General features: G+C 42.6%; 2 protein-coding genes across 3 annotated transcripts in view; one reads left to right on the top strand and one right to left on the bottom strand.

The window, feature by feature from the left end:
• The first annotated feature begins 1074 nt into the window (after positions 1-1074).
• Positions 1075-21596, top strand: OPN5 (opsin 5). 2 transcript variants are annotated; one of them, XM_053380301.1, is made up of 7 exons: positions 1075-1303; positions 4730-4882; positions 13286-13405; positions 14710-14880; positions 18857-19191; positions 20266-20510; positions 21386-21596. In XM_053380301.1, exons 2-7 carry the CDS (start codon positions 4753-4755, stop codon positions 21459-21461), a joined length of 1077 nt encoding a protein of 358 aa, XP_053236276.1. In that variant the 5' UTR covers positions 1075-1303; positions 4730-4752; the 3' UTR covers positions 21462-21596. The 2 variants fall into 2 exon arrangements, with proteins under 2 accessions (XP_053236276.1, XP_053236275.1); XM_053380300.1 differs by lacking the exon at positions 21386-21596 and having other exon boundaries at positions 20266-20661.
• A 2145-nt stretch (positions 21597-23741) lies between these two features.
• Positions 23742-27334, bottom strand: part of PTCHD4 (patched domain containing 4) — a 55789-nt gene continuing 52196 nt past the window's right edge. The window contains exon 7 of the transcript XR_008329321.1: positions 23742-25284. The gene's annotated coding sequence lies outside the window, so the exon portion shown is untranslated. The remainder of the gene's footprint in view (positions 25285-27334) is intronic.

Genomic DNA, 27334 nt, shown 5'->3' with positions numbered 1-27334 from the left:
GGTGTTTCCTGCTTGGCAGGGGGTTGGACTCGATGGCCCTTGTGGTCTCTTCCAACTCTATGATTCTATGATTCTATGAAATTGCAGATGCTTAGCTTTGGAAATAAGTGAATGTTTTACTCAAAGTGTTTCCAGAATTAACAGCAAACAAGTCTCCATCTGTTAGCAGTAAAATGAAGATGAAAAAGGTTCCAAATGATCACAATTATCTAGTATTATCTGGTGAAGGCAGTTGGGAGTTTGGTGGGGTCCCAGACTTCACAATCCATACTACCTAAAGTTAAGAGATTGTTTTTAAGCATTTACATTCTTGGACAGTGGATTTTCAATGACAAAAATAAAATTACTTAGAGTACACAAGGACACATCTGTCTTCATTCTCTTTTTTCAATTCTGCCCCCTGAGTTTATCTTATCAGCAAAAGTAGACCTTCTTCATCCTCTTTAACCATCAATAAACTAAAAATACCCTACATGATGAACATCATTAGCTCAGGCACTTGCATTAATTAACTATGTTTGCAGAACTTCTGTTTCTTTTATGGACATCAGATAACAGGAAAATTTTGTACTGTAGACAAATCATCGGTGTTGCTTGTCGCTGCTAAAGGGAGGCTCTTTCGGGCTATGTAAAATCCTCACCTTTTCAATTTGGTCTATGGAAATCTATGTGTTGTTTTGGTTATGTCTCTAAACACGTAACCTCTGGCTTGAAAGGTGACAAGATCTGTGAAATGTTGGCTCCTGGAAAAATAATAAGTCAAAAATAGACGATTCATTCAAACAAGATTAGCATAATCCTTCCAATAATTATTGAATTTGACATAGTAAAACTGCATCAATTTTTGCAAATGAACAGCAGCTAGCAGCAAAAGAGAATTCCAGTATTTATATGTGGAATTTCACCCCAGTCACAGGCCAAGTCCAGGACTGAAGCAGCATCCCCAGCATCTCTCCCTGCCTCTTCTTCTCTCATTGGCTCCTCAGAGCTCTGACTGGGCAGGTCCCCAAGGGGAGGGGCTGCTCCAGACGGAGAAAGAGGTCCAAGCAGGTGCTAAAACGCCAGGCTCTCAAGCCCCAGCATGCGGGAAGCGGGGAAGGCGGGTGGGATGGAGCAGCGAGCCCATGGGGACAGCACATCCTGCCAGGCTGCGAGGAAGCCCTTTCCTCTTCTTGACTACCACTTGCCACATCTCTGCTGAAAAGAGCACAATTCGGCATAGACAGTAGTCAAGGAATTACTTCTGATCTGGAAACCAAGAGCAGAGCTTGGAGGGATGTACTGTGCAAAACTCAAGACACAGGTATTTCCGAATTCTTTTCTAACTTTTAAGAACATTTTTGCTCAAGGGTATATCTGAGGGTTCTGCACGTGACGTGTGTGTGTGTGTGTGTGTGTGTGTGTGTGTGTGTGTGAAATATGAGGTCATTTTAAGAATAACTTTTGTTGTCTGGGTAATGCCTTGCTCCACAAGAGAATACATAGTTGAAGGAGGGGTTTTTGTACAGCTGCAATCTGTACAATACAGTGTGTCACATCTTCGGAGCTGCAAGTCTAAATAGAAAGCTTGCTGGGGAATCCTGGGCTTTTATTAATGCTCCTTTAGGCTTGCACAATGGAATCGGTGTTCCCCATTTACAAAGTTTGGGCATCATCCCATCAAATTTAGTTCCCATTGTTTTCAAGGAAATGTGATTTCAGTAAATGAGATTTAAGAAACTTGCATGGCACCTTTAAAACAAGAGACTGAGATTAAAATTGATTGGCTTATTTAAAATAAAGATAATGTACTAATTGGGGGTTCAGATTGTTGCAGCTATCATGTCTAGAATCTTTTACTTGCCGATGTGCTATATTTATTTAAAGTACAAAAGATTTGGATTACAGCAGCATTAATCTGACAATAACGTCTGCACTTTTAGGGGTTTTCAAATGGCTTTAACTGAAAACCAGTTATCCATTTTACCTGTTGAAAAGCTTCACATACTCCCAAAAGAAGATGATGGTGCAAAAAAAGGTCCTATTTTGTGCCCCTCTTTCAATTTTAAATGAACCAAAATGTTATTTTGTTGATCTCTCAGAAAAGGTAAGAATTCCAGGTGAAGATCCACAGTACAATCGGAATGCCAGCAGCAGCATTTCAAGTTAATAAGAGCTACTCTGGTATTCCCTTCTCTTCCTTTTCAGGCAATAATTTAGGCAGGAGGCAACTTGAATAATATATGACAATAAAGAAAGTGAAGGAGGTGCTTTAGTTTAGTTTATAATCTTTTAGTGTGAGGGTTGTGACCATTCAGTTGTGTCTAATTATGGGGTGGATCCTATTCATGTCAAAACCACTATTTTTGTCTTTTTACACTTTAACAGGAGAAAGAGAGAGAATGAAAAAGGCAAATATGCATAACTAAAATATAAAAATTCCTGTATCTGGTGATGGGAGTTAAATGGGAATGGCAGGTCTGGAAAGGTTGATGAAGTGTCCTATTAGACACTGACAGCAATCTAGCACTGTGGTCCTCAACTCAACTCTTCCAAAGTTCTCCAATATGACTGTAAAACCACCCAAATCCTGTGGGGTGGAATTCATAAAATCATTGCTTAAATCGCAGGGCTAAATTGTTTTGAGCGAAAGGGAGTCCAAGGCTGGCCATCCACCCATTGAGTCCACTATTTTCTCCCTCACATTTTTTCCATATTGCATTCAAATATAAGTCCATCCTGTCATTCTTTCTTGCTTGACCCACAGAAACCAGCAGAATCTGCCATTTGTTTGGTAGATACTGTATAAGAAAAGGTAAAAAACAAACAAACCCTAAACCTCCAGAGATGGTACAGGCATTTACCTTCTGCTGTCACGCTATATTTGTAAAATACTACATCTAAGCTTTTCACCATGCTTCCTCCCTTGCCCAACTTGGGATGTGATATTTAAATATCTTTAATACAGGACAGCTAGATGCAGGGCAGTGTCGGGGAAGTTCTTTCCAAGGCTTCCTTGGCTCACCCCCCCCCCCCCGCTGACACCCTTCTTTCCCTCCGTTCTGCTTGTTGCGTCTTCTCCTCCACCACAGAAAGCTTTTCAGGACTGGGACTTAGTGTTTTGTTTTTGCCTACATTGCCCTTTCAAGTTCTTCAGGCAAATAAGGACACAGCTCAAAAGGGTGTACTGTGTTTTCAAAGAAAACTCAACAAAACCATTCTTAGTATAAAATAAAGAGTTCTAAAATACTTTCTTGCATGTAAGTCTCCTAATATGGCCAGGTAATTGCATCTGCATAATAAAATCCATGGCTTCACTATTATAATTAATAATTATTTGATTATATCTTTGAGCTGGTGCTTCTCATGTTTTACCATCAACTTTAAGGGTCTGCCTGCCTCCACCCAAGTTGGAATATTGTTTCAGAGGAAGAACTATGAACCTACTTATTAAATGATTGAACATATAGACAAAATTCTGCTGGAAAGTTTTTTTTATTTCTCTGTATGGAAACCCTTGGTAAATAGCAGAGAGAAGATTTCCTGGTGGAAAAGCACCACTTCCAGCCAGGGGGAAAGTCAAGCAGGTCTCCCCCCCCCCCATTTTGTTTCAGTGTCTCACTTAAAAAAATAAAAATCACTCCCATCGAAGTGAATGGGAAGGAAAGCCACTTCAGGTCTTGCAACAGACATGACTAAGACCTGTTATTTTCAATAGGTCTACTCTGAGTAGTACATAGATTCAATTTCTTACCCTCCCTTCACCGTAAGGTCCCAGGATAGGTTACAGCAATATAAAATGTTAAAATTTCCTGGATGCATTCCTTATACATTTGGGCAGCTGTAGAATTGCACCCTAAATAAAAAAGAAGAAGATCTTTGATGGTGTTTCAGGGATTCCTTCCTCTTGGCACTCTCAAGGAATGTGGGCTGAGGCGCAACCTTCAGCCATCTGTCCTCAAACAAGTCCTCCATTCTGGTTCCACTTAAGCCCCACGGAAGGCTTTCCAGAAGCCCAATGGTGTCCTGGGAGGGATGTTTGAGGTGTGGGAATCACAGCACACAGGCAGGGAGGGCCATCCTTCTGCCTGCCGCTGCAGCTCTCAGTATTATTGCTACTACAGTGGTAACTTCAGGTTAAGAACTTAATTCGTTCTGGAGGTCTGTTCTTAACCTGAAACTGTTCTTAACCTGAAGCACCACTTTAGCTAATGGGGCCTCCTGCTGCCGCCGTGCAATTTCTGTTCTCATCCTGAAGCAAAGTTCTTAACCCGAGGTACTATTTCTGGGTTAGCAGAGTTTGTAACCTGAAGTGTCTGTAACCCAAGGTACCACTGCATTTACTTCCATATTATTAATTATTAGGCTTGTTTGCCCCAGCTGACCATTCCCCTGCCCAGCACACGAATAATTATAAGAATAAATTTTGCGTTAAAATTGTTATGTGGTTACATCTTGTAAGTACCAGACCATTAACAGGGCAGTGCTTAGCATGCCTACTCAGAAGTAAGCCTCCACATTCAGTGATGCTTACACCCATGTAAGTGTGCATAGAAGTGCCCTGTTGGTGCAGCCAACACCATTTAATCAGTTTTAATCAAACACAAAATCAGAGGTGGCCATTTCACATTAAAAACTTCCATCAAATAGCAATAAGGTTTTGGTATTTTCCCATTTTTATAAATGAAAAGGTTTCTAGATTTGTAGCATTGTGCCAGGTATGCGTCATTAATATTTTTCTACTTCTCAGGTACTCATTTCTATTTGACTGAAATGGACTCAAAACAAAATATCTCATCTGAAGATGGCTCTCTTCCTCCCTATGAGCAACATGAAGACCCCTTTGAATCAAAACTCTCAAAAGAAGCTGACATAGTTGCTGGATTTTATTTATTAATAATTGGTAAGGTTCTCAAATTATTCCCATGAATATACCATACAGTACTATCTCTGGATGTCTGCAAAGGGACTAGATATATCCAAATATCAACCATGAAAATAAAGTGTTGGTGGATAATATTAGTTTTGATTTCCATTGCGCCCTAATCCGATGGGGGGACCCCACCCCCCTTTATCCCCCCTTTGGCAGCTTCATGATAGCCATTTTCCTGTTATTAGATGTATGGGGATTCCAAAATGTATTGCGAATGGAAGCTTCATAAGCCATTCATCTGTTAAAATTTGGCCTCAAGGTGACTCACATTATGTCAAATCAACAACAATAAATATAACAGAACACATATTGGGGGAAATTACAAATAATCATAACAGGTAGAATTCACCATTGGGGGGAGGCACCTCTGCTTGTGCAGCAAAGCTTTGCGTACTTTTCCTCTCCCTACAGCCCCCTTTGCACCTCCCAAATCTGCCCGAGAGCATCTGCCCAAAATCTCTGGAGCAGATTTTGAGTTGCACAGAAGGGGAAGAAGAGGAAACCTTGTCATGCCAGCCAAAGTCTGTCATCTAGTCCAACCTCCTGCAATGCGGGCATCTTGTGCCCAACGTGGGGCCTGAACCCCCAGCCCTGAGATGAGGAGTCTCGTGCTCTACCGGCAGATGCCAGTGGCCTCGGCCCTCTAGGAAGACATGCCAGGGTTTCAAGCCTTTGCTCCAATGGGAAAGCCCTGATCCACAAGAGGCAGCCATGGAAAGCCCTCCTATGGAGAGAAGAAGTTTATGCTCCGGCCCTCCAAGGCTTGAGGGGCTGCCATGTCAGAAGCAAGCAGGTGCCCCTTTATTGGGCTTCCCGACTTTCCAGAACCTTGAGCACAAGAAGCGAAGCGAAGAGAAAGGAATCGGCTTTTTAGCCTCGGTGCGAAGGAGAAAGAGGGCCGCCGAAAAATAAAGACAATGGGGACAAGCGCCAGGCTGTATCCAAACTTTAAAACGGAAAGCTGAGTCAGGAGATCCGCCATAACTCGTCAGTTCAAACTGCAATTTAAATTACCTTGCAGCAATTACACTACAATAAGACTGAAGACATTTCATCAGAATCTAGAGAGCCGAGACGGAAAAATTCTTTATTACGACTTACACTGCGCATAAAGACAAAGGAAGGGTAGCAAGAGGAGGAAGGGAAACCGGGCGGAAACACCCCCATAGCAGACTTCAAGGCAGAAAAAAGGCAGGAAAGATCCTTACAAATAAAGCATCGGGAGAAAGAAGCGCGGCGCGGAGGGACGAAGCAGGAAAGCGAAGGATCCCACCGGGGGCGGAGGCGGCGGCGGCGGCAGAAGACTCGGCCGAGTTGGTGGCAGAGGAGGATCAAGAGAGCGAAGGGAAACGGGGGGGGGGGAGGGGAGAGGACCATGGCTGGAAGAGGGAGCAAGGGAGACCAGCAGCGACCCAGAGTGAAGAAGAATGGCAATGACCAGAAGCTGAGTCATCGCCTCCTCCTCCTCCTGTAACAGGAAGAAACTTCGATTCACGGCCAAGACAAGGCCAGAGGGAAGAGATACAAGCAAGATGGCAAGGACACCTAGGGGAGGGACGAGGCAACTGCACCTCCAAAGATAGAAATTGGTTTATATATATATATATATATATATATATAGACCAATACCATCTGCCTCACGACTATAGGAGTATCCCATCCATCCCAACAACAGAATCTACTATTCAATTCCACAAGACTGTTCAAGTAATAAATTCCACAAGACTGCTCAATTAATCAATTTTATAAGCATTTACTAACCTGTATGAATTCAAAGAGCCTGTTGATTTATATTGATGCTATTTGTTCTTGTTTAGTCGTTTAGTTGTGTCCGACTCTTCATGACCCCATGGACCAGAGCACACCAGGCGCTCCTGTCTTCCACTGCCTCCCGCAGCTTGGTCAAACTCATTTCTAAATTTGTCTGGCAGGGCAAGAAGCCTAGAATAAAATTTAAGATATTAACTGATATAAAGGAAAGAGGTGGTTTTGCCCTGCCAGACTTGAAACTTTATTATGAATCAGCAGCATTCTGCTGGTTGAAAGATTGGCTGCTTCTTGAAAACACAGACATTTTGGATCTTGAAGGTTTTAACAATGTTTTTGGTTGGCATGCATATTTGTGGTACGACAAGGTGAAAGCACACAAAGCTTTTAAAAATCATATTGTCAGGAGAGCACTGTTTAATGTTTGGACTAGATATAAAGATCTACTGGAAAATAAAACTCCAAGGTGGTTGTCACCAATGGAGGCTAAGGCTCAGAGAAAACTTAACATGGAGGCTAAATGGCCAAAATATTGGGAAATCTTGGAACTAGAAGGGGACAGATTGAAACTGCAGAGTTTTGAGAAATTGAAAGATAAAGTGCGAGATTGGCTTCATTATTACCAAATAAGGGAGGTTTATAACTTGGACAAGAAAGTTGGTTTCCAGGTGGAAAAATCTAAATTGGAAACAGAATTGCTAGAATCCAAAACTAAGACCTTGTCAAAAATGTATAACTTGCTGCTGAAATGGAATACTCAGGATGAGACGGTTAAATCTGTAATGATTAAATGGGCACAAGACGTTGGACATAATATTATGTTTGCTGACTGGGAACAGTTGTGGACCACCGGGATTAAATTTACGGCATGCAATGCCTTAAGAGAGAATATTATGAAAATGATATACAGGTGGTACATGACCCCAGTCAAGCTTGCAAAAATCTATCATTTGCCCGACAATAAATGTTGGAAATGTAAGGAAAATGAAGGTACATTCTTTCACCTTTGGTGGACGTGTCCCAGGATTAAGGCGTTCTGGGAAATGATATATAATGAATTGAAAAAGGTATTTAAATATACCTTCTTGAAGAAACCAGAGGCCTTTCTCTTGGGCATGGTCGGCCAAGTGGTGCCAAAGAAGGACAGAACTTTTTTTATGTATGCTACAACAGCAGCAAGGATACTCATCGCAAAGTATTGGAAGACGCAAGATCTACCCACTCTGGAAGAATGGCAGATGAAATTGATCGACTGTATGGGACTGGCAGAATTGACGAGCAGAATCCGTGACCAGGGAGAAGAGGCGGCTGAAGAAGATTGGAAAAAATTCAAGGACTATTTACAGAAATATTGTAAAATTTAAGAAAGTTAGATGGTGTTGGATTGAAATTGAGAGGTTTCTAGCTGCAATGAAATATAAGAACATAGACGGGGGAAAAAAGGGTTTGTAAAATAAGGTAATGTTACAAGCTGTAATGCTTGAAATGAAGGATTTGCTGAACAAATAATCTTAATTGGGATACAAGAAGGAGAAGTATGAGGAGGTCTGAGAAATTTGTTATTTAAAAGTATGGTTTATGAATTTAATGCTTTTGTTTAATGTTTCTGTTTGTTTTGTTTGTTTGTTTTGTCTAAAAATTGGAAAACTTAATAAATATTCTTTAAAAAACAAACAAACTCATGTTCGTTGCTTCAAGAACACTTCAAGAACACTATCCACCCATCTCGTCCTCTGTCGTCCCCTTCTCCTTGTGCCCTCCATCTTTCCCAGCATCAGGGTCTTTTCCAGGGAGTCTTCTCTTCTCATGAGGTGGCCAAAGTCTTGGAGCCTCAGCTTCAGGATCTGTCCTTCCAGTGAGCACTCAGGGCTGATTTCCTTCAGAATGGAGAGGTTTGATCTTCTTGCAGTCCATGGGACTCTCAAGAGTCTCCTCCAGCACCATTGATGCTATAATGTAATGTAATGTAAAAAGCAATTGATTGCATGGGTCCCTCAAAGTTTGTAAAGTGATATAATTTGATAAACTGATATGGACCACAGGTATGAAGTTCATGGCATGCAATGCCTTAAGAGAGAATATAATGAAAATGATCTACAGGTGGTACATGACACCAGTCAAGCTTGCAAAAATCTACCATTTGCCCGATAATAAATGTTGGAAATGGTACATTCTTTCACCTTTGGTGGACATGCCCAAGGATTAAGACTTTCTGGGAGATGATCTATAATGAAATGAAAAAGGTATTTAAATATACCTTTCTGAAGAAACCTTTCTCCTGGGCATGGTCGGCCAATTGGTGCCAAAGAAGGATAGAACTTTCTTTATGTATGCCACAACCACAGCAAGAATACTTATTGCAAAGTACTGGAGGACACAAGATCTACCCACCCGGGAAGAATGGCAGATGAAGTTGATGGACTACATGGAACTGGCGGAAATGACTGGCAGAATCCGAGACCAGGGAGAAGAGTCGGTGGAGGAAGATTGGAAGAAATTTAAAGACTATTTACAGAAACATTGTAAAATTAATGAATGTTAGAAGGATGTTGGAATGATGTTATGTGGCTTTAGCAGAAATGTTATAAAGGATTTGGGAAAAACTGACTGTTAATTGGTGAAAGGAGGGAAAGTAAAGTTACATTATATTAAGATAAATTACAGGACAAAAATTTGAAAAGATGGAAAGGATTTGCTGAAACAGATAATCGAACTAGAATACAAAAAAGGGAGGTGTGAGGAGGTCAAGGAAATAAGCTAATGAAAGATAAGTTATGGGAAGATTCGCTGTATTTTTCTTTGGGTTTTTTAAATAGATTTTATTTTTCTGTTTTTTCTTTCTTTTTCTCATTCTTTTTTCTTCCATATTGATGTGTTGTATTGTTTTTATTTAAAATGGTGTTTTTTACTCTTTCTGTAACCTTCAAAACTTTAATAAATATTATTTTTAAAAAAATAATAATTTGATAAACTGATAAATCTGATACATTGTATTAGGCAATTTAACGGATATAAAGGTGTACAAATAGAATTACAGAAACAAATTAGTCCCTTTTTATTTAATTGGGGTGTGATGTATTGCTCCTCAAGTTATCATTGTTAAAGGAAGGATTTGGAATTTAAGATCTAGTAACCCCAAATGGGGGATAGTTAACTGACCAAGTACCACCCAGATCTCTCTAAAATAAGGAAGTACAGATACTGAGGCTCATTTTTAATTTTAATTCTATATATTTTCTTAATCTTTTTATTTTATTTCATTATATTTGTTGGAAAACTGTAAATAATAATCAAAAGGAGTCAGCTAAGACTGGGACAAAGTTTATACTTGTGTGTACATAGAGAGACAGTCATAATGGCAAATAAGAAAAATCAAACCACACAAATGACCTCCACAGTAGCCTCAAGACATCAATCAGCTGAGCTAGACACCAATGTAGACCAAAGAGAGCTCATCATAGGAATGAATAAATCAATAAATGACAAACTTGATAATATGGGCAGCAAGATAGTACAGAATTCCAAATTAATAATGGATCTATCTGGACAGCTAAAAGATTTGACTATCAAGAACATGGAAACAGAGAAAACTGTTCAAGATCTAAAATCCAGAACTAATAAGCATGAGGAACTCACAAAAGAAATAACTAAGAAGTTCCATAACGAGAATAAAGACCTGAAGAGGGTCCAGAATACAATCATGGAAACGACGGAATTAAAGAGAGTGCAGGAGGAAACATTAGACCAGATTGCAATTCTTGAGATGCATCGAAGAGAACTCATTCTGTGCTTTAGAGGTGACCCAGAAACTCAAGATGAAGATATAGAAGCTAAACTATCAAAAGAGCTCACCAGTTGGCTAGGAGTACAAAAAGATGAATTGCTACAAGATATAGATAAAATATTCAGAATAAGATCAGGAAAACAAACCAAAGTCAACCAAAGGACCAGGAGATTGCCTGGTCTTTTTGAATTCAAGACTGCTGAAAGATAAAATTTTGCAGAAAAGGAAACTGGTGATTGACGAGAAATATAATAATATACAAAGAAATACCAAAAAGACTTCTTAAAAAGAGACTGAATTACAGGACAATAACAGAGGCCTTGGGACGCGGGTGGCGCTGTGGGTTAAACCACAGAGCCTAGGACCTGCTGATCAGAAGGTCGGCGGTTCGAATCCCCGTGACGGGGTGAGCTCCCATTGCTCGGTCCCTGCTCCTGCCAACCTAGCAGTTCGAAAGCACATCAAAGTGCAAGTAGATAAATAGGTACCACTCCGGCGGGAAGGTAAATGGCATTTCCGTGCGCTGCTCTGGTTTGCCAGAAGCAGCTTAGTCATGCTGGCCACATGACCTGGAAGCTGTACGCCGGCTCCCTTGGCCAATAAAGCGAGATGAGCGCCGCAACCCCAGAGTCGGCCACGACTGGACCTAATGGTCAGGGGTCCCTTTACCCTTTACCTTTACCTTAACAGAGGCCTTAAAGAGCAATCATGTAAGGTACAAATGGGAATTCCCTGAGAGGATTTCCTTTACATTTAAAGACAGGAGGAAGACCTTCAGATCTGTTGAAGAAGTTTCGAAATTCTGGCAAAGATATAAGAGAGAACTGGGGGGGGGGGGAGGCATCACAGGAAAGCGAAGAGACACTGGAGGCCACGGGAGGGGAGTGATAACAACAAACAGCCCAAATCCATATATTTCTATTGCAAAACAAAACAAAAATGGGTGCTTTTCATTTAAGCAGCCTTTCCATTAGTGTGAATCTATTTTCCGTCAAGGTTTTCTTCTGTGAACACTTTACCATTGAATCCATTGTAGGGTCAAAAAGCTTTACGTCTCATGATTTTATTAATAGTGTTATGAGTTGTGGGGAGGAGGTTAGGCTATATGCCTGAGCCCCCTTTCTAATTCCTCGATCCATCATGGTAATTTCCTGCCAAGTGTGGGTTGGTAAGGAAAGAAAGGGAGTGGCTCTGTGCCAGAGGGCGAATGGGTGCCCCCCTCCACTGTCTGTTAGGAAGACCAAAGGCCAGAGTCGAGAGGGGAGGGAGATGAGCTAGAAGCTGGAGGCAAAAGCAGGCAGCCTGGGAAGCCAGAGACAGAGCCAGGCCTGAATTCTGCTGGGACCCAAGGCTGTGGCTCTGGGAGAAGCAGGACCTTCTTGGGGTGTTAACACTGGGGACCCCTCCATCGCAGGCTCAGGTTGTATATACAGGTGCCCCCCTCCTTACGTGTGATCATATAGCACACAACCATGTATATGCGCTAAATAAAAAGAGTCAAACCTAGAAATGGCGGGAGAGAGCTTGAGAGTCCTTATGGCTCACAAAGAGACCCTCGCTGAAACCTGATGAGGACGTCCATGAGGGCTTTGCTTAGGCTGCTCAGCCTCCCTGCCTAACAGCGCACCCTCCAGCCTCCAGCTGCCCTCAGAGCTTCAACTCCAGACATTTTGGTCTGGATTGGGGAGAGAAAGCTGGGAAGCAGGACAAAAAATGGGCATTTAGAGGCTTTTCAGAGGGTGCTCCTCACATGATTTTTGCTTAGGTACTCAGGGGCCCAGCACGTAACCCACGTGGAAGTGGGGGAACACCAGTATTTGTAAATAAACCATATATCATACAGACACCGTTGTCTCTGCTGTGTCTCATTGTCCCAAAGGAAACCTGGACCCTGAGTGAACGCTTGGACCCCCTGGGATCTTGCACAGCTCAGAGATTGGGGTGGCAGGCAACAGTAGTTTTTCCCTAGGACTGTGACCTGCCTATGTGTAAATACACATATACTGTTTTCTCACCATGGTTACATTCAAGATATGAGCCAGTTACAGCTTTTAAGAACATATCTACATCGTAGATCTAAAATGGTTTGATAATAGCTCTCTTTACCCAGAGAACCTAGGAAAGTATTCTTCTGTGAAGGAGGCTCTTTCTCTTTCAGAAATCTGATTTTCACACAGGTCTGTAGTGTAACTTCTTCTGGAATGAAGTGGGCACCTCCTTCCTCAGGGGACTTGAAATTAGTAACACATCAAAGATGACATCTCCTCTTTGTCCACACTTGATACAGTGCTAATTGTGTAGATGCAATTTGCATGCCCTGTTTTTCCAGTGCAAAGAGCTGTCCTGGAGAGGCACAGTTCAGGACCGCAGTGGATGGGGCAAAAGGGTTAGTATTTAACTCACACCCTGCCATTCCAATGAAAATTATTGCCCCCCCCCCACATCCCAAGGTACCCCAAGGGGACTTCCTTTTTGGCATTCACCCCCCTCCTCTCCAACTGCACAATAGCATTTGCATTTTTAGACATTCGCAGATTGATGTGACATCTGATGTGGCCTTTGGAGCCCATACTGTGATGATGGTGAAGAAGCTTCATTTCGTTGCGCCATGGGGTGAATCTTGTGGCAAAAGAATGTCAAGGGAACAGCAATGGCTGAGCTCTCCAGCTCTTTATACTAGTCTTGTTCATTTCAAGAATCTTACAGTTCGTTTTCATTGCTGTGTATGCAATTGGAGCAGAAATTATTTCAGTTCTGGGGGAAATATTTTGAAGTTTCTTTTGAGTACACCGACACCATTATTGTTTGCTTTTTCATTACAGGGATTATGTCCACTTTAGGCAATGGATATGTCCTTTATATGTCTACACAACGGAAAAAGAAGCTGAGGCCTGCAGAAATAATGACTGTCAATCTAGCAGTGTGCGACCTGGGTATTTCAGGTAATTTAACTTGAGCGGAGCTGAGAATGAAAATATTACCATAGTTCCTGTTCCTATGGACAGGCGTGGACTCCACATGGTTTTCACATTCAGATTTCGGTTGGCATCATTTCTGCCTTGAGTAATGATTATAGAAAATCATTAGCGACATTCAAAGGCCCAAACGTTTAGCACTTCCACAGGTTACTTGATGTAACATATAAGTGATCAACATTGTTAAATTGATTACTTAAACTTAAACAGCTTTGTTTTCTTTTTAGCCTTATATTTAATCATTTATTCTTTTAAGAAACACTGAAAATTGTGTGTGTGAGAGAGAGAGGGGAGAGAGAGAGAGAGTGAGTGAGAGAGAAATTCACAAACAGCAGAAATGAGGAATCCTGCAAATTTAGATGTTCTTACCAAAATCTGCTGTGCTTCCTTGAACCCACTGTACATATTCACTCTGATAGCTACAGTGTGTGTTCTCATGACATCATTCTGCGACATTTTTCATTTTTAAAAAATCCAGTTCTGAAGAAATGTAGCCTTATTTTAACAAGAATAATGAAATAATTTATATCACTTAAGTTACATTAATATTCAGGTGACTTATTGAAATCACATAATTCACACTTTCAGAACAAAAACAGCAGCTAGAACTGCCATGGTTCATATTTGAAGGCAAATTTGTTCCGGCAAAGCAGTATTAGGAATATCATGGGAAGATAAAATTATCTTAAAATAAAATAAGCAACTTTCCCACCTCCAGCTCCTCTCTGCATCGCAGTTCTTTCACGAAGACTTCTCTCAGTCTCCATGACCTTGCCTGGGCTGTCTTCCATTGCCCCTGTTCCCCCCTGAACTCTCCATTGTCCATACGCTATACAGCACCTTGCATCCTGCTAGGGATAAATAAATATTTATTGGTAATGATATGAGATACCACCTTGCACCTGGAACCCCATCTTGGTCAAATGTGTTTTGGAAATTAAAATGTTTAGAATTCAAGCGTCAGAGTTCTGAAATTACGTAATAGCTGAATGTCAGCAAAACATTCTAGCTTACTAATCTCGACCTGAGAATGAATAATTATCCATGAAGTGTTGTTGGTTTTGGTTGTTGTTCTTCTCAGTAATTTATTTGCATAAAAAGGCAGATAAAAAAAAAGGCTGTTTATACTCTGCGAATCCTGCCATGTCATTCTGTTTTTGAGTATGCTGTTTTGCGCTGCTTGAAAAGTTCACTTTCGCGCATCTCCTTCTTGAAATGCTGCTTTGAGGGCGGCAGTGCAAGATCATTGAACTCTGCGCTTTCCTTTCCAGTGCTGGGAAAGCCTTTCAGCATCATTGCCTTTTTCTCCCATCGATGGATTTTTGGTTGGAGCGCCTGCCGCTGGTATGGATGGGCAGGTTTCTTTTTTGGCATCGGAAGTCTTATTACCATGACAGCAGTCAGCCTGGATAGATATTTCAAAATCTGCTACTTATCGTATGGTAAGTGACCGGGTGGGGTGGGGAGGATTAATGTCCCTCCTTTATTTTGGAAACTAGAGAGTAAATTTCTCTTTCCATCAATTTAAGCAGCAAACTTTTGTTCAGAGGAATGTCATCCAAGAATTGTGTCCTTGTAAATGGGCAAGAATTAATAAAAATCCCTTTGTGCTCATAAAATTGATGTAGAAAACATCAGGAGGTCTAAAGTCATTTGAATAGTCAGATGGTTAGTTAAACATAACTGTAGTGTTATAATTACTTTAGAATTAGAATTTTGATTGACTGCTATGAGTTGGATAAGATGGGTAGAAATTAAAAAGCAGACGAGAAATCCAAAACTATACAGTTAGGCATAATAAACTAGAAAAGATTTCTTAAATCTTAGATTTAAAAAGTTTTTAGAAAATATCTGGCCAACAATATCATAGACCCAGATATAACACAATCCAGATCTATTTCCACCCACGTGGAAACTCTGAGCAGTTCCACTCTGAGCCTTTTCTCCAGCCTGTGTATGTGTTTGTTCAAGCGTGAGTGCATGCATGCACGAGAGAGAGATTTTTTGCCAGGATCCTGGCATTGGGGAAAGGGCCAAACACTGCTACTCATCTCACTGCTGGTCCAGATCCTGATTTGGATGCAATGCAACTGATTTAAAAGAATATTTAAAAGGGTGTGAAGGCAATGTTACCTGAAGGCGACAGACAGATCATAGAGATCGGAAATCTATAGAGCCCATGTCTGAGCTCCTCTCGATGGGAAAAGCAATGGGATAGCTGTGCCCTGACTCACCTTAACCCTCCAATTTAAGAAGGCAGATTTCCTAAGCTCTGAAAAGAAGAGGAAGCAAAAGGGGCAAAACCTGAGAGGCCACATTTAGCTTACAGTATAATGTCATGCCCCCTTTGAATAACTCAGAGAAGCTATGAACTATGCCAAGCAGGGCACTCAAGATGGACAGGTCATAGTGGAGAGTTTTGACCAAACGTGATCCACCTGGAGTAGGAACCGGCAAGCCACTCCAGTATCCCTGCCAAGAAAACTCCATGGACAAAGGCAACAGGCATATAAAAGTTATGATGCTGGAAGATGAGCCCCTCAGGTCGGAAGGCGTCCAACATGCTACTGAGGAAGAGCGGAGGACAAGTACAAGTAGATTCAGAGCTGATGAAGCGGCTGGGCCAAAGCCAAAAGGTCGCTCAGTTGCGGATATGCCTGGAAGCGAAAGGAAAGTCCAATGCTGTGCAGAAAAATATTGCATAGGAACCTGGAATGTAAGAACCATGAACCTGGGTAAGTTGGATGTGGTCAAAAATGAGATCGCAAGACTAAATATTGACATCCTGGGCATCAGTGAACTAAAATGGATGGGAATGGGCGAATTCAGTTCGGACGACCTTCATATCTACTACTGTGGGCAAGAATCCTGTAAAAGAAATGGAGTGGCCCTCATAGTCAACAAAAGAGTGGCGAAAGCTGTACTAGGATGCAATCTCAAAAATGATAGAATGATCTCGATACGAATCCAAGGCAGATCTTTTAACATCACAGTAACCCAAGTTTATGCACCAACTACTGGTGCTGAAGAAACTGAAATTGACCAATTCTATGAAGACTTACACCACCTTATAGAAATGACACCAGAGAAGGATGTTCTTCTCATTATAGGGGATTGGAATGCTAAAGTAGGGAGTCAAGAGATAAAAGGAACAACTGGCAAGTTTGGCCTTGGAGTTCAAAACGAAGCAGGGCAAAGGCTAATAGAGTTCTGTCAAGAGAACAAGCTGGTCATCACAAACACTCTTTTCCAACAACACAAAAGACGACTCTACACATGGACATCACCAGATGGGCAACATCGAAATCAGATTGATTATATTCTCTGCAGCCAAAGATGGAGAAGCTCTATACAGTTAGCAAAAACAAGACCTGGAGCTGACTGTGGCTCAGATCATCAGCTTCTTATAGCAAAATTCAAGCTTAAACTGAAGAAAGTAGGAAAAACCACTGGGCCGCTAAGATACCATCTAAATCAAATCCCTTATGAATACACAGTGGAAGTGAGGAACAGGTTTAAGGATTTAGATTTGCTGGACAGAGTACCTGAAGAACTATGGATGGAGGCTCTCAACATTATACAGGAGGCAGCAACGAAAACCATCCCATTCCATGTATGGAAGTGAGAGCTGGACCATAAAGAAGGCTGATCGCCGAAGAATGGATGCTTTTGAATTATGGTGCTGGAGGAGACTCTTGAGAGTCCAATGGACTGCAAGAAGAGCAAACCTATCCATTCTGAAGGAAATCAGCCCTGAGTGCTCACTGGAAGGACAGATTGTGAAGCTGAGGCTCCAATACTTTGGCCACCTCATGAGAAGTGAAGTGTGATGGCCTGGGAATTGGATTCAGAGGCTGAACCTGAGGAACCCCAGCCTGCACTGGAGTCCCCGCCTCCAGGGCTGGCTGAGCCAGGGCTGGGGCTTGAACCTGAAGGGCCCTCACCTGTGCCAGATCCTCAGGAGTAGACACCAGCTGAATCCACTCTGGCTCCGGAGGTGATCGGGGACCCATTGCCTGCAGGTGCTCCACTATCAGCCCTGTCAGGGGAAGGTGAGATTGCCTCTGGGTCCAGTAACCCTCCAGCCTCTCCTGAGCTGCAGAGGCTCAGGGCAGAGAGGCGGAGGGAACTAAGTTCTCGCAGGAGGAGTGCTCGCCTTAAGGCCAGAAGAAGCGAGTCACCTGTGGGCCGGGACCGCCCTATGCCTCAGAGGAGATAAAGGCCAGTCAGCCCAGTCCCAGGTTGCGGGAGCAACATCGTTGGTAACCTGTTCCTGCTGGCACCCTGATCTGCTCTTCCAGAGTTCCTGACCACGTCCGGCTCCTGGCCTTGGACCCCACTTCGCCCTTGACGGACAGCCTCCATACTCTCGACCCAGGACCGGACTCAGACCACGCCGCATGGTAAACCCCCCCCCCAGGACCAGCACAAGAAGACTCCCTGGAAAAGACACTGATGTTGGGAAAGATGGAGGGCACAAGGAGAAGGGGACAACAGAGGATGAGATGGTTGGACAGTGTTCTCGAAGCTACCAGCATGAGTTTGACCAAACTGCGGGAAGCAGTGGAAGACAGGAGTGCCTGGCCTGCTCTGGTCCAGGGGGTCACGAAGAGTCGGACACGACTAAACGACTAAACAACATAATGTCATGCAGATTCCCTGTAAAGTGCAAGTATGCAAAGAGCAGCAATTCCACAATAGATGCGGAAGGAGCCTAATGTGTGGGGGTTGTGATCTTGCGCCCCTGGCAGAACCATCCAGATTGCGCCCCCCAGACACGGACAAATTAGCTCTTTGTTCTGCCTCTCCTCCAACCCCCCTCTCCATCCATTCAATTCCTCACACACTTCAGTTCCTCACACACTAATCAATATTTTTATTTATAGATGTATTTATGGACATATTTTAGCCAATTTTGTGCGCGCACCCCTCGCCTGCCTAGCGGGGGCCTTCCTCACCCCCCCCTAGCTACAGCCCTGTGTTTTCATGGGGTCACTGCCATATGAGGAGGGCACCGAGATTATGCCAAACCTCCATGGTTGGTAATTTAAACATTCTCCCAGGGACTTTTAAAAGGTCTGATAAATTGGATTACTCACATGTGTACATGTACAGTGGTACCTCGGGTTAAGTACTTAATTCGTTCCGGAGGTCCGTTCTTAACCTGAAACTGTTCTTAACCTGAAGCACCACTTTAGCTAATGGGGCCTCCTGCTACTGCTGCATCACCAGAGCACGATTTCTGTTCTCATCCTGAAGCAAACTTCTTAACCTGAAGCACTATTTCTGGGTTAGCAGAATCTGTAACCTGAAGCGTATGTAACCTGAAGCATATGTAACCCGAGTTAACACTGTATATTTATTGCATAGGCATGTTTTTAGCATTTACTTAGCAATAATACATTTATTCTTTTCTAGGTACTTGGCTAAAGAGATGCCACGCCTTTATCTGCTTGGGAATAATCTGGTCCTATGCTACGTTTTGGGCAACAATACCATTTGCTGGCTTGGGGAATTATGCTCCAGAACCATTTGGGACCTCGTGCACTCTGGACTGGTGGCTAGCTCAAGGTTCTGTGGCTGGACAGGCTTTTATTATGAATATCCTTTTCTTCTGTCTCTTATTCCCAACTGCAGTGATCATGTTTTCCTATATTAAAATAATAGCAAAGGTCAAGTCATCCACAAAAGAAGTAGCTCATTATGACACCAGGATTCAAAAAACCCATGTGCTGGAAATGAAGTTAACTAAGGTGGGTACAGGACTCCCAGCGGTTTTTGGAAGTCATCTGCTTGGACTGAAGGATAAAAGTTCAATCAAACTTTTGCCTGCTCACCCAGAGAGCATAGGCATATTTTTGTGCGCTGTTATGTCCAAATCACAGTTTTGTATCCATCTAAATCACATGGATGGCGCTGTGGGTTAAACCACAGAGCCTAGGACTTGCCAATCAGAAGGTTGGCGGTTCGAATCCCTGTGACAGGGTGAGCTCCCATTGCTCAATCCCTGCTCCTGCCAACCTAGCAGTTCGAAAGCACAAAGTGCAAGTAGATAAATAGGTACCACTCCGGCAGGAAGGTAAACAGTGCTTCCGCACACTGCTCTGGTTCGCCAGAAGCGGCTTAGTCATGTTGGCCACATGACCCAGAAGCTGTACGCCGGCTCCCTCGGCCAATAAAGCAAGATGAACACTGCAACCCCAGAGTCGTCCACGACTGGACCTAATGGTCAGGGGTCCCTTTACCTTTACCTAAATCACACACAGAATAGAAGTCACTCGACTTGGGCTAGCCATGTCCATGGATTTCAGAGGGCCTTCTCCAAGCATGACTGGTGGATTATTCACCATCCATGGGGTGAACGGTATGTCTCCCTCCCATCCGTACCCCATAGAGGGTGATGGGTGGATGGGAAAATATCATACAATCTGCCACATCCATGTGATTCGCCTGCCTATTATTGGAGCATCATGGAAGAAGACAGAGGCTGTTGCAGTATTGTATGAATTAGCCCTAACCTTCAGTGGAGTCCTTCCATTCTAATTTTTGCCTCTGTTATATATATTTTTTATCTTATTCTTAACCTTAAGCATAGATGTCTGCTAAAAGAATGTCTGTGTTATACCAAGTGGAAATAGATCTGAATATAAATGTCAAAACTTAAATAAATGTGTTCTGCTTTTCTCAATGTGAAAAAAACCAAAATCTGCTTGCTTCACAGTATCTGCCTTTTGTTATGCAGCTCACAATGTACAGTATATTCATATGTCTATTATACTAAGTGGGGTTTTATCCTCATCATTTCATGAAATGAATCTTCTCACCAGGTGGCGATGTTGATCTGTGCAGGATTCCTCATTGCCTGGATCCCCTATGCGGTTGTCTCCGTCTGGTCAGCGTTTGGAAGGCCAAATTCAGTTCCCATCAAAGTTTCTGTGATCCCAACCTTACTTGCAAAGTCTGCCGCTATGTACAACCCTGTCATTTACCAAGTCATTGACTGCAAATCTGCCTGTTGCCGGCCATGTCCTCTCAAGCCACTGCAGAAGAAAACATCCTTAAAGAGATCCCAGTATGTTTTTCAGAAGTGGCCAATTTCTGCATGCTGTTGTCAGGGTACTGGTGTGAGTTTGGGGGGGTCAGTCTGTTTGAAACCTGAGTCCCTTCTAGATTACGGGGTCCTGGATCCAGTAAGGGTTGTATATATGTGGGAATAACCCAAATAGCATAAAGACGCTACAGTCTTCACCGCTCCTCCTTCCAAGGACCCCTGGAATCTCTCACTGCTCGGAGACTGGGGTGGCATGAAACAGTACTTTTCCAAAGACGTGTAGGACTTGAGGGATTGAAACCCATTTCTGAAAATACATGGGGATGTAACATGACAACAATATGAGCCAGGGGACCAAACTGGAAGTGATGGAAGGCCCAATAATTCATATATTGAGGGTGAGGATTAGCATTTAAGGAATGCAGACATACACCCCTCCAACATATTCCTTCCTCCACCCCAAGATCCAGCTGAATATACTTCTGGTATCAGGATCAGTGGAGGAGAAAAAGTGCTTAACAACAACAACAAAAGCTGTAGAAAGTCAGTTAATCTTATGGGCAGGAGGGTTTTGTATTCCGCATTAATTTTTTACCCAATTCTGTTCGAGTTCTGTGTTTTAACATATGGAAATGCTGTATTTACATGAGAGACTCCTGTATTTTAGTTGTTTTAACATTTATTCAGATTTTAGGTGTCTCAAGATAGCAGTTTTGTGGGCCATTTGATAAATACACACTCATTTTCCTTGATTGTACTCAGATATTACTTGGGATTCAGTTGTGCAATCTAAAGAGGGAGGAAAAGTCTGGGTGAACACCTTATTTATTATTTAACATTAATCAAGATTAATATGACATCAAGGTCATATGACATTATTTTATTTCTTCCCATAGGCCGTATACAATATCTGCAGATAACAATTCTGAAGTAATTAATGAAACTCAACTGGACAGCGAAGAAACTCTGTAAACAGTAATTTTAACCTACCAAGCAACTCTTTTCTTAATTGCTTCCTTTACAACGTTTAACATTAATTTAGCTCTATTTTGCTGTGTTTTTATTTGCATGCATTTTTCCATGCCAAGTGAAAGATCCCCCCCCAAAAATAATCGTTTTGTTTGTGTATGTTATAAGAATGTAAACACAAACTTCATTCTTGCAAAATGCTTACCATTGACAAGGTTGACATCTGCTCTGCTCTGCTTTCATTCATTAAAATATATTCACTCTGGTCAGCAACAGCCATACATAAGCAGCAGACTTCATTGGGCAAATGACTGAAGGTCAACCCCCGCAGAAAGATTGTTGACGATGTGTGTTTCTTATTGAGTTGAAAATTGTTAAACAGAATTGCAAGAGTAATGGGTGTCTCTCCATGTGGGCTGTTTGCTCACTCCCACTTCCTGGGCATCCGGTTGCTCCCACCAGTAATTTGTGTTGCTGTGCACACATGACATCAGCCACAGTTCACTTCTAACTGGTAGTTCCTTGAGAAATACTGTGGTTTTATGTGTCCTACCACCTTTGATCCAATTTGAAACAGTGGCATAGCGTGGGTTGTCAGCACCCGGGGCAAGGCAAGTAATTTGCGCCCCCTAACCCGTGGATTTGCGCCCCCTAACCTGTGGATTTGCGCCCCCTAACCCCCAGATGTTGCGCCCGGTGCAGCCGGCCCCCCCTGCACCCCCCACGCTACGCCACTGATTTGAAAAGGACATCTATGTTCCCTCTTCACCCACTGACGTGAACAGAACATGAGATTAGAGGCACAGCAAAGGGGGGAAAGGTCCAACTTCACTGTGTTTTAAGCTGGTGGTGTGTACATAGTCATAGTCTTCATTTGCCATAGAAAATATATAATACCTATGAAAATGTACTTGCAGAACAATAAGAAAATTGCAATGCAACATTTTCAAGATATGAGTAGAAGTAGTGATTCAAAATTTGTTGTTGTGTGGCTCTTCCCATGCCTTCTGCAGCAAGTACTTTTCTCTAGTCCCGGAAAGAGGTCTCACTGTGCACTAAAGTGCTGCTGATGGGATTGCCATTTAGTCCCTTGGAGCTTCTGGGCTGTGCGCCATGCAAGCGGGGCAGCACATCAGAAAGGGGGCTGGATTAAGGGCTAAGGATCCATCCTTTCAGAGTTCCTTCTCAAAACCACATCCCACTTTAGATCTGGAGCAATATTGATTGCCTCCTGCTCTAGGTACGTAGATTGCTGAGACTGCAGCACCATGTATGAATGATTTATTACCGCGAGGCAGATAGTTTGAAAATGGTGTTATTAGATGGCTTTCTTTTAAAAGGTAACTACATGTTAAAGCAAGGGACGCGAGTGGCGCTGTGGGTTAAACCAAAGAGCCTAGGGCTTGCCGATCAGAAGGTTGGCGGTTCAAATCCCTGCGATGGGTGTGAGCGCCCGTTGCTCGGTCCCTGCTCCAGTGTGGTGTCCCAGAGCCAGTGTGGTGTAGTGGTTAAGAGCGGTAGTCTCGTAATCTGGGGAACCGGGCTCGTGTCTCCGCTCCTCTACATGCAGCTGCTGTGTGACCTTGGGCCAGTCCCACTTCTCTGAAGTCTCTCAGCCCCACTCACCTCACAGAGTGTTTGTTGGGGAGGAAGGGAAAGGAGATTGTGAGCCGCTTTGAGACTCCTTAGGGTAGTGATAAAGCGGGATATCAAATCCAAACTCTTCTTCTTCTTCTCCTGCCAACCTAGCAGTTTGAAAGCACAACAAAGTGCAAGTAGATAAATAGGTACTGCTCCGGCAGGAAGGTAAACAGCGTTTCCATGCGCTGCTCTGGTTCGCCAGAAGCGGCTTAGTCATGCTGGCCACATGACACGGAAGCTGTACGCCGGCTCCCTCGGCCAATAAAGCAAGATCAGTGCCGCAACCCCAGAGTCAGTTACGACTGGACCTAATGGTCAGGGGTCCTTTTACCTTACCTTTACTACAGACGTGGGAAGGTTCTTTTATTGCCATCTTTGCCAAAACTTTCATTTAAGAAAACAGGTCCTCAAAGAAATTAGAACACGTTTGACTAATGTTTTCTTTGACGTTTCTTTGATGTTCCCATGAATATCTGCGCTAAGCAGTGAAAGGTTAGCAAAATTTAAGATACCCTTTCTTCTTCTTCTTCTTCTTCTTCTTCTTCTTCTGCTGCTGCTGCTGCTGCTGCTGCTGCTGCTGCTGCTGCCACATCTGGCCTGTCCTCCTCTGTCAGGCAGCACCAACTCCCCACCTCCATCACTGGTCCCCTCTCCTGGGTCACTCCTGGTCATAGATGAGCTATGATATGTTGCATTTGTTTAACAGAACCGCATAAGAAATAAAAAGTAACACATTTTGTTATTTTTATAGAAGTTTAATTAAAAATCAGTTTTCTCTTTTGATACAAAATTACACAAGCTGGTAAATTTTGGCAAGATACTGAGAATAGTGCCCTCCCCCAGAAGATAAACATAACAAAACTTCAGAATAATTGAGAGCATCCATCAGGTTATCATCGCCCAATCTACACTTCTAATATAAAATGTATATTAGTCACCACCCTACGAATAACTGCATATAGGACAATACTAATAATCTGGATTCCTTGACAATTTTCAGTGAGCCAAACAGCTGATGGTTACAACAAAATAATAAAGCTGTATAAGGAATCCTAATACAATGAACCCTGTAAAATAATGTAAATATGTGCCGATTAGCATAGTTAATCAACACTATAACTCATACGGCCCATTCCGTAATTTTGTACTGGAGTATGTGCTGGTATGTTATGTTGTGCTATAATGTGAAGAGCATGCAAATTGGTGAAATACAACCTTCACACAAATATTGGATCCGGTGGGCTCTCTTTCAGTCCCTAAAATGGTCTGGGGGACTTCAATGCACTGCAGGTTCTTATGGAACCTGCAGCTCTCCCCTCCAAATCTCACGTAATGAATGCAAGAAGTTTTTGATGGATCAAGTGTATTACAATACACTTAAATGCTCCATGAAACAGATGGCAATATTGAAGCCTACAGCAGTATCTCCCATTAACTGGACTGAATACTAATTGCTATCTTTGATAAACACACAATATTTTGCATCTCCTCAAATTCAGCACCACACAGCCGCCCCCAAGACCAGCACTTCCCCAGCGCAGATGGTGGAGTTTATGGCTTGGTTGTGATGGCAGCTCTGCAAATGGCAAGGAATGCAAAAGGCGTATGACTTCCTTAAGCAACTTAGAAAGGGCTTCCCAGGATCACAGTTTCGGTGGTAAAAGCCTGGCATTAAATAAAAGTCTGAGGAAGTTTAAATCTCTACTTTGTTTCCGTAAAATGAACAACAGCACTGAAATAACAACATGGAATGTAAAGTTTGCATTTCATTTTGCATAGCATATTTGATACTCTCTTGTTAAGAACACAGTGAGGATTAAATGAACGTTTCTCATTCGTCTGCCGTCCTCAAGGGAAAGAAGGGAAGGCAGCCGAAGCACCACATCCAACACCAGCCAGGTTTGCCCTCTAGCACAGCTCTCTTTCTCCAGGCTTTTAAGTGGGTGATTTCTGTCCCACCGGAAACAATGGGAGGATCTCTTCTCAATCCAAGATCAAGTTTAGGAAACAATAGGAGGAAAGCTCATTCCGCTAGGTCTCTGGGTTGGCAGGGGATGGAGGAATGAGAAGGTGCTGAATCCCTCAGGTCCAAGCTTTGCTGTGATGCTCCAACAGTTTCAACCTAGAGGTACTTTCAGTTGTTCCCTAAATGAGAAATATGGCCTTCACCTCAGCTTCCTTTCAACTGATGGAAAATCATATGAATTGTCACAAAGAGTCGGACACGACTAAACGACTAAACAACAACAACAGCAACAAAATAACAGCATAGCTATACATTGAAATATGTCTGAAGGTTGTAGTTATGTGGTGGGATTTTTAGGATCTTATTTTTTTGCAGAAGACACTGCTGCACATTCCATGTCAATAAATATTTTTAAGTCCCTCAGCAGGACTAAGACCCAGGAGACCAGGGTTCAAATCCCGACTGAGCCATGAAACTCACACGGGTTGACCCTGGGCTAGTCATAATCTCTTAACCCAAACCTATCTCACAGGATTAATATGAAGATAAACTGGGGAAGAGGCGAATCATGTTCACCACCTTGAGGTTCTGAAAGAATAATTGGATGTAAACAGTTGGGCCTACTCTGAGTAAAAGTTAGTTGGCTACAAATTTATGCAGATTATGCTAATGGGGGGCTTTAAAAAATGCTGCCTTTGCATGTTCTTTTTTCTCTAACCCATATTTTTAAAATGGAAGGTGGGGCTGATTGTTTCCAAACTCAGTGTCCTTTTTGTGCAAACCTCCAATCCAACAGAAACTATTATTCCCTATGATTATGAATTGATGGTAATAATAATAGTTTATCAGAATTTATCAGTGATGGTGGTTTTACAGCTGTATTGAATTTAACTCACAGCTATTAAAAACCTATCCCACAAACATATTAACCAACATATTAACAATGTCCTAGTTCTTTTATGTAATGTTCTTTCTCTCCCTCTCCCTCTCTTCAGTTGTGTTTTATTGTCCCTGAAGTTAAGACTAGGGGAAACTACCATGGCCTTTCATGTTCCATCTGCATCAGGAGTTCAGAGAAAATGTGTGATCATCCATCTCAAAAGGGCCGCCTCACATAAGTATTTCTGATATCACTGCTCAGTTTATATTGGAACCAGGAATTAGAAGCAACATGGAAAACGCCTCCAAGAGATGTAAATGTGTTTGTAATTACCAGCCTTTCTCACAAGCCCTCAAGAGATTCCACCTCCCTTGTACAGAAGCTGATGGGAGCTGTTGGTAGGAAGCATGGAGGAAGCTATCTCCCTCCCCCCCCCATCTCTCCCCTTAACTTCCCTCATCCTATTTCCCCCCTCCATATATATATATATATATATATATATATATATATATATATATATATATTCAAGCAACGTGTAAGTAGTCAGAAAGACCTGCAGGATGCTGAACACTTCTGAAATTCAGGTCACATTTCTATGCCTAAATAATTCAGCCTTAAATGAATTTTTTAGGAACCTAAATTTAGCAATCCACTTTCCACAATCTTTGCGTCCAATGTGGAGTTTTCTTGCTGTTCAATGACATGGAAAGGCAGCATAGGAATTATTATGAGGGTCCAGTCCCTGTGAATGTGACTAACTGGGCCAGAGTGCTGGTGGCCACATTGCTGCCATCTGCTCCTCTGAGGCCATTTCCTGATTTTGGAACATCAAATAGTGAAGTGAGTAGCTTCTCCCTCAACCTCGTGTAAGTCAACTTGAATGTGCTTCTTCCCCGCTTCCTGCTTGGGGCCAAGTCTATCCACGCAGCTCCCGACATTCTCTATTATTCTACATGGAAGTTGCCTTCAAACCCTTCAGACGCTCTGACGCTTATTGGGACGGGGTGTTACTGTCCTTGATAACCTTAAACTGGAAAGGCAGCCTTCAAATATAAAACTATCTCCCTGCCTCCTGTCTCTTATGCTACTTACTGGCACCAGTTTTAACTTCAAGTAGGACTTTTGACTTCCAGGTTTTGGAAGTGGGAGCCAACTAAGAAAACGTTCACTTTTGGGGGGTGGGAGGGAGGGAGGGAGGGACCACTTGCTACTCACTAACATATCCGCTAATGCTGCTCAGTGCCATTTTCCCAGGCCAGGGCTTCTTTCTCACAGCCCGTAGGGGTTGTACTGAATGTGATGCTGCATAGGCATGATTTGGTTGCGTGCTGCTCTCACAGGGGCAAGAAAAGCCGTGTAGAACAAACTCGAAGGCAATGATTTCTGGAC

This window comes from Podarcis raffonei, chromosome 3, assembly GCF_027172205.1.
Source record: "Podarcis raffonei isolate rPodRaf1 chromosome 3, rPodRaf1.pri, whole genome shotgun sequence".
NCBI classification, from domain to species: domain Eukaryota; kingdom Metazoa; phylum Chordata; class Lepidosauria; order Squamata; family Lacertidae; genus Podarcis; species Podarcis raffonei.
The sequence above is the reverse complement of the archived record's forward strand: the minus strand, read 5'-3'. Positions and strand labels throughout refer to the sequence as shown.

Excerpts from the sequence above, each read along its gene's own strand:
- OPN5 (XM_053380300.1), top strand. The coding sequence starts at position 4,753 with ATGGACTCAAAACAAAATATCTCATCTGAAGATGGCTCTCTTCCTCCC. Across the intron at positions 14,881-18,856 it reads AATCTGCTACTTATCGTATG|GTACTTGGCTAAAGAGATGC; the intron begins GTAAGTGACCGG and ends ATTCTTTTCTAG. Across the intron at positions 19,192-20,265 it reads TGGAAATGAAGTTAACTAAG|GTGGCGATGTTGATCTGTGC; the intron begins GTGGGTACAGGA and ends TCTTCTCACCAG.